This window comes from Limanda limanda, chromosome 4 (assembly GCF_963576545.1).
Source record: "Limanda limanda chromosome 4, fLimLim1.1, whole genome shotgun sequence".
In the NCBI taxonomy this organism is placed as follows: Eukaryota; Metazoa; Chordata; class Actinopteri; order Pleuronectiformes; family Pleuronectidae; genus Limanda; species Limanda limanda.
Genome location: NC_083639.1, coordinates 11,351,555 through 11,362,497, shown reverse-complemented (window position 1 = coordinate 11,362,497; position 10,943 = coordinate 11,351,555). Strand labels below are relative to the sequence as shown.

The following is a 10,943-nucleotide window of genomic DNA, read 5'->3' as shown; positions in this document are numbered from 1 at the left end:
ATTTTCAAACTGTAAAAGTGACTTTCATCACTTTGACCTTCTGAATACCCCCCCCCCCCTCTCTCTCTCTCTCTCTCTCTCTCTCTCTCTCTCTCTCTCTCTCTCTCTCTCTCTCTCTCTCTCTCTCTCTCTCTCTCTCTCAAGTATTTCTGTATTTGTCAAACTTTGTGGCTCTATTGTGGCTCTGCTGCCTCCCACAGCTGTTGCCACACAACCTGCAGAGGAATGTTGCACTCTCACAATGAGTTGATGGTAAACTCCCCAAATCAGCTGTGACTGCACTCATATGGAACAGTCTACATATGAAAATGATTTGTAGTATAGGATGACTAGAGCTTACCCACGAGTGCTGCACTGTGACATCATCACAGCTTATAAATTACATTACATATGAGAAGTCAACAGTCAACATCTTTTAATTTCTTTATGTTACAATTACCTGGAATTTGTTAATTTTGTTCTATATCAATATTTTAGAATTCTGAATTCAAAGAAGTCTACTCTTGTGTTTCTGTATTACTGACATAAAAACAACAAGTTAACATCCTAATTGTGATTTAATGAGAAAATAGACTCGTCTGATAACAATACAATACATTTTATTCAGATCCCACCTTTCAAAGCCCAGGTACAAAGTGCTTCAATAAGCAAGACAACAAATCAATAAACAGAGGTTAAATGAATTAATATACAGCCCAGATGAAATCAAGAAAACGCTTTCTGAATATTGAGGTAGTTCAATCATCGTAAATAAATAAATTAAAACACTGTCATTATTTCATATTTTATTAAATATGCACCACAGTTTTATAAATGCAGGTTGCTTAGAATGTTGTCTGTGTGTAATTATAAACTAAAATCATGTAATAAACACTTTTTCTTCATATTTAGAACATTAGTTAATCAATTTAGATTCCTGCCACCAGAGAATAACACAACCACACAACCTTTTTCTTCCTATTTTGAATATATATGTAGTGACATTCAGTAGTAAAGTCATGGTTTAATGGTGGCCTCGAGATGTATTTCAGGATCTGGATGAAACACGGTCACAAGTACTGAAAAGCTGTGATGATTTAGTTAAAAACAGATCTCTATTAAAGACAAGTTATTGTAGATTTTTAATAAAGGTCCCTGAAAAGCAAAGTCTGCTCAGAAAAATAAAGTGGTCCACACAGTGTTGCATTAAAAATGTTTCTTGGGTTTTTATCATATTTTGCAGGAGGGAAAGGTTAATTCACAGCTGAGTTCCCACATGAGTTTTGTTGGCAGGAACAAGAATGCTGACAGCTTCTTGTCCTCAGAACCTCTTACTCAACTCTTTGCATAAGAGGAAGACATGTGGTGCGTTCAACATGAAAAATGCAGCATAACTTCATTCTATTACCTACAGTTAATATTGCCAGTTGACACCTTCAAAAACTGTTGTGTAGCAGCATTATTCAACCCTTTGACTATTACATGTTTCTGTTGTCATCAGGTTCACTTCACCAGTTTGTGATCCAGTATTGATGCAGCACAGAAACACTGCACTTAATAACTTGAGAGATTTAAAGGATTTATATACGATTCACCAAATCACCTGAATCTTAACCATCAGACCAGAACGGAAAATTTACTGCTACATTTAACAGTGACTCTGTCTATTTCAATTTTATTTGAATAAGCAAATTACTGAAATGTTTTCTATTTGCAGTTTACTTTTTCTTAAAAGTTGACATTTTTCTTACCACGATCAGAGTTGCATGTACACCAGTCAGCCACAGCATTAAATTGATTATCTTGTTACAATGGCATGTGGGCAGCAGGTGAACTGCTTATTGAAGTTGACATATCAAATTGGACAAGCGTGAGGATCTGAGTGACCGACAAAGACCAGAGAGCGATGTCTACATGTCTGGATCAGAGAGTCTCCAAAATGGCTGGTCCTGTTGGGGTCTTCCTGGTTCACAGTGGTCTGTACCTATCCAAAGAACGACAATTTTATTCACATTTTATAAACAGTTTTTCAGTTGTGTTTTCACAAGGTTGACAGTTTCACAATATGCACTCATGTAGAATAAAATTGCATCACGTGAATGAAGCTTTCATTCAAATAACCAACTCCTAATATCTGAAGTAATATTTGTGTGCCTCCATGCCGGGGATATTAGCCAGTGGCCCGAGGCACTATGTTATCGAGTTGTCAGTCCAATTCTTGTGACCACTATATCTCCAGAATGCCATGAAGGACTATCTTCAAATGTGGTCCAAACCTAAAGTCGGTGCCTAAGGCGCAGAGATGCATGTTGGGAGGAAAGGCTGGCCTGTGTGGTCCTATCCTACTGGAGAGATTCGGTAAACCAGTGACAACCATATTGCTGGCTACCATAGCAATCTGTAAGAACACAGTGCATCACAGCTTTCTCCATGCCAGGCTGTGTAGCTGCAGAGAGATCAGTATCCACCACTGAAAGCACCTAGTATCAGCATGTGAGCATCAGAACATGACCATGGAGCAATGAGAGAAGTCGGCTTGGTCTGAAGAATCACGTTATATCCTATATCATGCAGACCGTTGTGTTTCTGGAAGATGATTCCAGAATGTAATATGAGAAGACGTCAAACTGGCACAGGCAGTGGGATGCTGCTGGGAACCCGTGGGTACTTGTTTAAGTAACATCCACATGGTTGCACTACCTAAACACGGCGACTAAAGATAATCTCTGATTGTTGTGGCTGCATTTAGAAGAATAAAGGGACTTGCTGCTCTGTGAAAATTCTTCAGGAGAGTTTGAGGAACACAACAAAGAAGGGTGTTGACTTGGCCTCTAAATTCTCCAGATGTCAGTCCATTCCAGCATCTGTGGATGGGAAAACAAGTCTGATCCATGGAGACCCCTCTCAACTCACAGGACACCTTCAGGGGTTTCTGCTCGGATGAGTCAGAGCTATTAGACAGTTTGTTTTTCATGCTGTGGCTGATCAGTGTAAAACTAACAAGTATTGTCTTTAGGGAGTAATAAACCCATTATTTTATTGATTGTGTCCTTCATCATTTAGTTTATGAAATGTCAAAACATGGTGGAATATGCAAACAACAATTTACCAGAGCCCAAGGTGACAGATACAGATATTCAGAGTTGACAGTTCAAATCCCAAAGATGAGGTAGTTAGGGGGAAAAATTGAGGATCAAAACCTCCCATGTAAGAGGCTGCAAACAGCATATTCAGGGGTTTTTATTTGTTTGTCATTAGAAGATTTAAAAAGAGGCAAATGGAAAAAACATTCTCTGATACCTAATCAGTAAATCAGATTTTTTTGCCATATCAGTCCAAATGATCATATATGAAGATACTAACATTACCTAAATTTATTCTAACTATAAAGATATTCTAAAATTGACAAAAAACTGGAGACTTACAACCTTGGATGATTCTATCTTTATGTGTTAGATGATGTAAATTGAGGTAAGCAGGGTGAGACAGGGAGGGAGCCGGCTGAGCTCGCTGCCCCTGCAGCAAACTGCTCTGACAGATTAGACCGGCTGAGACTTAAACAAAAGGGAGGAAGGAGATGGATGAAGCCTGGCAGGTGACGAGGGAACAGAAAGCTATTTGGGTTGAGTGTTTGAAGGTCTTTCCTGTGCTGGCAGGGCGCTGGCCAACAAATCCCATGTCAAGTATATTTGCTTTAAAATGGCGTCTCATTCAGTGAGTCATTTGACCTGTTGGAGGAGGTCGGTACTTCATCCTGCAGCTCATGAGTTATAAAACATTTTGTGAATACAGAAGAGGATTCATTAATTCCATTTCGGATATGATTTAAAATATGTCACATATTTCAACCCCCTGAGTACCTGGAGAGCTCTGATGAGGCTTCAGTCTAGTACAGGCCACTACGACCATCCATAAAACCCCAGCACTTAGCTGCAATGATAGCTGACTGCTGCTGCCAGGATGTAATTGAAATACACAGAATTATTTCCCCTTTATATTGTGTGTTAAAGCTGCATCAATAAATACTTTATATCTGTCATGGGACGAATGACTACATGCATTTTGAGATGGGACAAACTGTGGAGAGAATTATCACCCGGCTCTGGAGTTCCCCCTCTGCATGTGGAGCTTTTCTTTCTTTCAGCGTCATTGTTATTGTTTTTCGGGCCCACAACTTTTCTGTTAACTTTCCTCACCGGTGACATTTTCAGACGCAGCCGCCGGCTCAGATAAACCTTCTGTAAACCCCCAGCCCAGCACCAAAAGGCAGAGGAAGTTACAGACTAATTAAAAAGCTTTTTAAAGAGTTGACAGATTTCCCATGTAGATATTTTATTCTGTATTTTTAGAAAGTTGTCAGTATCACAATATGCACTGATTAATATTACCCACCATGAGCTTTCTGCCTGGGACATTATGTTCTTGGGTTGTCTCTGTCTCATTCTTGTGAACATGTTATCTCATGAACGCTTTGAGGGGATTTCCCCAAATTTGGTGAACATGTTCAATTAGAGTCACAGGTGAACTGATACGATTTTGGGGGTCAAAGGTCAAAGTTACAGTGATCTCACGAACCCATTTTTTTTGCCTTTGAACACCTTATCTTAGGAATGCCTTGAGAGAATGCTTCCAGATTTGGCACATATTAAGTTATTTGATTTCATCGGTTTAAAGTCAAGGTGTGACCTCGCATTATTGTAAATACAATAACTCAAATTAATAACACCTGGAGGGACTAAATATGCACGGGTTAGCGGAGGCATACTGTTGCACGGCAGTAATTCTAGTTGTAAGTGCAAATGTACGTTTAGCACATTGCAGGAATGGCCTTGTCAGCTCCTTTGCACATCTAGCAGATTGTTTAGCTATAAAACATCTCTCTGTTTAATCCTGCCTCTACACTAGCACTGGAACCAACACTTGTAACCACTGGTTGACAATAGATTTACAGATTAAATTTGAACAAGAAAATATCCTCCTGTCTTTCTTAGTGGAGATAGTGATTTACTGCTTGTTACGTCCGAAGCTGCCGTGACTGATTCCTCACTCCTCTCTTCACACTGATGAATCCTGCAGCCGATGTCTCACTGAAGAACTTCAGCGCTGACAGTGTTGTCCAAGTAACAGGCTGAGGCATTCACAAAAGTCTGAATTCATGTCAGTGAATAAATCAAAAGGCAGTGCTGCAGCATTATTTTTGGGGTCGCATCCGAACCCACGGCTGCTGCAGAAGGATTGAAAATTTGAAATGTGCAGTACTCATGAGGTCTAAAAGTGAAAGCATCCCCTGTCAACACCATCAGAGGCAGCCTGACTTAAAATAGATTTTCTACTCATTTAAAAATGGATGTAAAAGCACAAGAGCTGCTAAGGAGCTTCCATTAAGTTTGGATGTGGAGTATTCGGAGAGGAAATAGCAATGAAGTCAGCTTCTGTGGCGTGTGTGTTACTCTCAGCCTGAGGACTGCTCTGTCTTTATTGCAGAGGATCCAACAGTTTCTCTCACAGCTTGAGAGTTCACTGAGAGTTCATCGTAATACCTGCTCACACAACTGAACAGAAAACCCTCAAACGGTAATACAAGGGAGCCGTTTCTCTCAGATCTATGAGCTTTGGGGCTAATTTGTTGATGTTTTATGTGTCTTGCCTTTACACGTCATTTTCTTTTCATTTCATTCTTATAAATGGAGCAAATGTATCTTCTACAATACTCTGTTGTGATTTCATAATTTACTTTTGTTGCAACTATACTTGCTATATTTGTAGCGTTGAGTCAAGGGACCTTTTGATCAACATTTGGGATGAGCTTAAAGAAGCAAGGAAGTGGTTGTGTGTTTGTGTTACATTGTATCTTATAGTGATGTGTGTTATTTAAGGATGCGATGTCCCAGTTAGTCCCAGTTCATTCCCAGCAGCCTCAAGCTGCCCACTGGGGTAATTGAGTTCAGATAATAGAGCAACGCATTGTGCTGATTAGATTAGTTGTTTTTATTACCAGGATTTATAGTTTCGAATCTGCTTTTTTTGTGTGTGTGTCTCTCTCTCAGTCTCTTTGAACTTGGCAATGGCCAACGCCACCAGTTTCCAGTATGAGCCAGTGGCAGAGATCGGAGGAGGCGCTTACGGAACTGTTTATAAGGCCAGAGACACGGAGAGCGGGCAGTTCGTTGCTCTGAAGAGCGTGCGCGTCCAGACAGACCAGAATGGACTGCCCATCTCCACAGTCAGAGAGGTGGCTCTGTTGAGACGGCTGGAGCAGTTTGACCACCCAAATGTAGTCAGGTAAGTGTTTTTATTCAGCCTTAGTTTTCTACAATCCACTGTGGACAACTCTCTCACACAAGTCTCTGTTTTTGTTGTGCGTGCCAGGCTCATGGATGTGTGTGCCACCAAGAGGTCAGACCAGGAGACTAAAGTCACTCTGGTATTTGAGCATGTGGACCAAGACCTCAAGACATACCTCGAGAGAGCTCCCGCTCCCGGATTAGCTTCCGGCCGCATTAAAGTGAGAAACAATTTCTAAACCGAACTGTTTAATTTGTCAAGTTAGTCACAAGGCAGAAAAAATATGGAAAGTATGTCGTGTTTTATTATTTAGGCATAAAAATCTTTTTTCCGAGGCTAAATCTGTTGAAATATGTGGTGTCATTTTAAAATATGTCTGTGTGTGTTTTTATTCAGGACCTGATGAGGCAGTTGGTGTGTGGTCTTGCATTCCTTCACTCTAACCGTGTGATGCACAGGGACCTGAAACCAGAGAATATCCTGGTGACCAGCGGGGGCCAGGTGAAGCTGGCCGACTTCGGACTGGCCCGGATCTACAGCTGCCACATGGCTCTCACTCCTGTGGTGAGGTCACACCGGGACCATGTCGTTTTTCTGTATTTTCTGTATGTCATTTTATGTGTGCCATTTTCCAAAGTATACAGTTAGAATTCTTTAGTTGAATGTCAAATCTTGAGTTCAGCTATTTTAATTCATATTTAAGAATCCCTTTTAACAAAAGATTATTTGACCATGCTAGCAGCTCTGAGGAGCTCTATGTTCACAGTGACTGTGCTTACGTGTTGATGTTTAGCAGCTAGCTAATTCTTACTAGGAGCACGTTCAATTTCAAAACGCTTTTGCTCTGTTGTCTCTGGGTTGAACGACATGGTGCCCAATCAGCAGTGGCGTGTATGTAATCCTCGCCATTTTAAAAAGGCCAAGATTAAACCCATATCATGTCAATCTGACATTTCCTCCACAGGAACGCCAAGAATGACCTTCTCAGCTGCCATACTTGCAACGTATCTTTACCGGCTGTTCATGCACCACCATTTACTTTTAATAACCATTTTACCATGTTTTGTCTGAGTTTAATGCAGCCCTGGTTCACAGTCTAAGCTAAACCGAGAAGCTTGCTAATTTCTTTAATTCATTTAATTCATACTGTATTAAGATTAAATAAAATATTGGCCACTTTGAAATGAAGATGTCAAAAATGTTGGTTTTGCAAAATGCTTCAGTTAATATACAAATATTTTCATCACTAACCAGTCAAAACCTGCAAATACCCGTATGGTTCTTTCATTCATCCTCAGTGTTTGTGTCTGTCAGGTGGTGACACTGTGGTATCGGCCTCCTGAGGTTCTGCTACAGTCCAGTTATGCCACACCTGTAGATATCTGGAGCACCGGCTGCATCTTCGCTGAGATGTTCCGACGCAAGTGAGTCATCAGGCTGACGTTCAGATGATGAACACAGACACAATATGGTTACAATCTTATGATTAGATTATAATCTCTGTCTTTGTTTCTACTTGCGTCAGGGTTTCAATCATGGTCTAAAAATAATCATTAGATAACATGAGCAGAATTTATTGCTGTTTGGTCAAAAGGGAAAAGAGGCTTTGGGCAAAAGAGCGGTGCACTACAGTTTGGTGATCTGAGTCAATACATTGAAAAGAAGCAGATTTCTTTTCCCTAAGGTGGGGGTTTCACATAGATTTATCAAATAGAATTCAATTTACTCTAAACGAGTTTGATTAAACTCCTGCTTTTTCTCTATATTGCCCATAAATCAAAGGTAAGGAATGTAGGGCAAATGAATTATTGTTTGTACAGCCTCTTATTTGCTGCTCAGCTTATGTAATTAAAACACTAAAGCTAAGGTGAGTTTAAGGTTAGGGGAAGTTTTGGTAAATATCAAAGTCTCGTCTCGTCTTGCACTAGATTATAATGTTTAGTTAAAAACCTCTGGGCTTGACTCTCAGTATAAGAAACACTAGTGACAGATTTAAACTCTTACACAGAACTGCTGAGTTTACCAGCGGCTCTGGGCGTTCAGATTGGATCTGTATAAGTATTGCATTAGGACATTCGGAACTCTTAACTCTGATGGACCCATGAAGCTGAAATACAGCATTTAAACCATAGCCGTTTTTCCCAAACTTATAAATTAGCAATTCTGTGGAGGCTCAGGTCTCAATGTTATATATAATACATACTATATAAACACAGTGACAACACATCAGTATTTTGTGACTGGGCTGCCACAGTGACGCATTTTAGTATCTTCCATATCAGCCCAGTGATACGCACAGTAGCTCCATCTGCTGGTGGAAATTACACATTGCATGGCGGTGTTGGTAAGTGGGTGAAGATATTAAACCTCTAAATAATCGCTTTGTGTGTTTAGACCGCTGTTCTGTGGAGAGTCCGAAGTGGACCAGCTTGGAAAGATTTTTGAGTGAGTAACAAACTCTTCCCATCACGTTTGCTTGATGAGGAGTTGCACTGGGAGATGATTCACACTGCAGCTGGTTCACTGACAGTAATCTTTGGTTTCAGAGTGATCGGCTTGCCGTCAGAGGACGAGTGGCCGACTGACGTTACGCTCTCCAGAAAACACTTCCCCTCGCTCGTGCCACGCCCCATTACTGAATTTGTTTCAGAGATAGACGAGCAGGGGACACAACTCTTGCTGGTAAGACTTGGTTTAGGTGGTGATACCTGCCTGGTAATTGATGTACTCTCAGCTGTACACAGAGTTATAATAAGGGCAGTAACCTCAGTTTCTTTGCTCAGTCTGATTATATTCAGCAGAAGCCACAAGAGTCTCCCTGGTGCAATAATGAAAATAGTGACTCCTTTTAATTATCAGCTGGTTAAAGCAAGAGATGACTGTACAGCAGTTTATTTAAGGAAGTAATTATTTATGCATCGTTTACATAGTGCTCATACAAATTGAATATACCTAAAATCATAGCTTTTATGGATTTGGATTTGGTTTTTCATTTTGTCTAAAAATATAAGTACATGAAGTACTACTTTTCTGATAAAATAGACATATTTTTTGTCATGTAGAAAATACAGGTTTTATGAGTAATAGAAACGCACTCGAGTTTATTGAAATAACAAGGTCTACAGTCATTATTATGATTGAACATGGTTTTCTCTTTCAACATTTTTCAACCAGTAACAGCCTGGAGTTTCTGCTGGTTGCCTGGCAACTGGTACAGGGGATGAGTCTACCAAAGTGCCATATTTTAACTTTTTATTTTTTCAGGGTTAAATAAACAAGTTGTAACATATGAATTAATGCGCTTGAAAGGGGCTCGTTAGCATCTTTTTTATTATCTCTGGATAGAGCGAGCATTACTGTCTGCTTTGTTTCCAGGCTTCATGCTAAGCTAAGCTAACCTGCTTCTTCAGCTTCACCTAACGCTTGTCAAAACAGTGAATAACAGTATTTCCGATATTTCTCAAAATGCCAAACTATTAATTTGAAATGTTAAATTTGACAATGACACCTTGTCACCTCGTTTCCTCCACAGAACATGCTGACCTTTGACCCCTTGAAACGAATATCTGCCCTGAAAGCCCTAGAACATCCATATTTCCACGACGTGGAGACACTGACTCAGACAAAGAGATGAAGTGATTCAGTGAAACCCGCAGCGAGAGGTAACAGTGCCTGAGTTTAGACCTGGTCCTAAACGCAAAGGATTTCAATTTCACTCACAGCGTCACCTTTCAACATGTCTAGGTTATGCTTTGGAATCGTATTTTGTTAAATCTGCATCAAATCGCCTAAGAAAGGGGAATTAAAAAAAACAGAAGAGGAGTGAACTTAACAATCACTGGCTTTCCAACATGTATATGTCACAGTTAATGATGTCAACATGTCACGTCTTCAAGGACAGTACCAGTGTTTTAGATGTTTGATTTCTGTATCAGTCTCATCAGCGGGGACTCGTGAACCGAAACGTCTGTCGTCTCTTCTCAAATGTTGCTCTTGTTACTTTTGTACAGTAGTTAGACGGAGGGAAGCAGATGTGTCTCCTTTTCTTGATACAGGCTGAACACAGTCTGACAGAAGAGCCACCTCAGGGGGTTTGAACGGGCATGCAGTCGTTTTTGTGAATTTACTGTGTTTCTGGCAGAAATGAATCTGTATGAAAACGTATGACACATACCTGTATTTAAATCAATGCACAATGGTCTGAGGTATCAGAACGAAAAACGCACATGAAAGACGTATTACAAAAAAAAACGGTATTGCTCTTATATACTCTGATAAGGTAAAATAAACTGTTTCTTTTATTGGACGACTGAACGGTTGGATCTTGTTTATGTTCAACATTTTTTTCGTCGCTATAAACCATCTGAAATCCACCAGCACTGTAGCTACACACAGTTTTAATCACATTCAGACTTGATTTGTGAATCATTATTATTTTGCAGGTGGAAGTCCATATAACATGAATAAATGTGATTCTATGAAAACTGAAATTGAGTGAAATATTTTGTGAAGTCAATACATTGGATACTACCAACAATTCAAAGAGACTCAAACGCCTCACCAGACAGTTTCTGTCATCTAACAATGACTAAATAAAAATAAGGAACATGAACGTGGCTGCCAACATCTGCCAGAAATGGGTTATTTTTTGGTTCTTGCAGGTAAATTGTTATTGTGTT

At 39.9% G+C, this 10,943-nt stretch overlaps 1 protein-coding gene across 1 annotated transcript in view; it reads left to right on the top strand.

Annotated features, from left to right (window-relative positions):
• The window catches only part of cdk4 (cyclin dependent kinase 4), a 12,041-nt gene extending 1,287 nt beyond the window's left edge, over positions 1 to 10,754 (top strand). Inside the window, exons 2-8 of the mRNA XM_061070442.1 lie at positions 6,027 to 6,261; positions 6,349 to 6,484; positions 6,661 to 6,828; positions 7,579 to 7,688; positions 8,659 to 8,709; positions 8,811 to 8,946; positions 9,797 to 10,754. Coding sequence (XP_060926425.1) covers positions 6,044 to 6,261; positions 6,349 to 6,484; positions 6,661 to 6,828; positions 7,579 to 7,688; positions 8,659 to 8,709; positions 8,811 to 8,946; positions 9,797 to 9,898 — 921 coding nt within the window. The 5' untranslated portion in view covers positions 6,027 to 6,043 and the 3' untranslated portion in view covers positions 9,899 to 10,754. The remainder of the gene's footprint in view (positions 1 to 6,026; positions 6,262 to 6,348; positions 6,485 to 6,660; positions 6,829 to 7,578; positions 7,689 to 8,658; positions 8,710 to 8,810; positions 8,947 to 9,796) is intronic.
• The last annotated feature ends 189 nt before the right edge of the window (positions 10,755 to 10,943 follow it).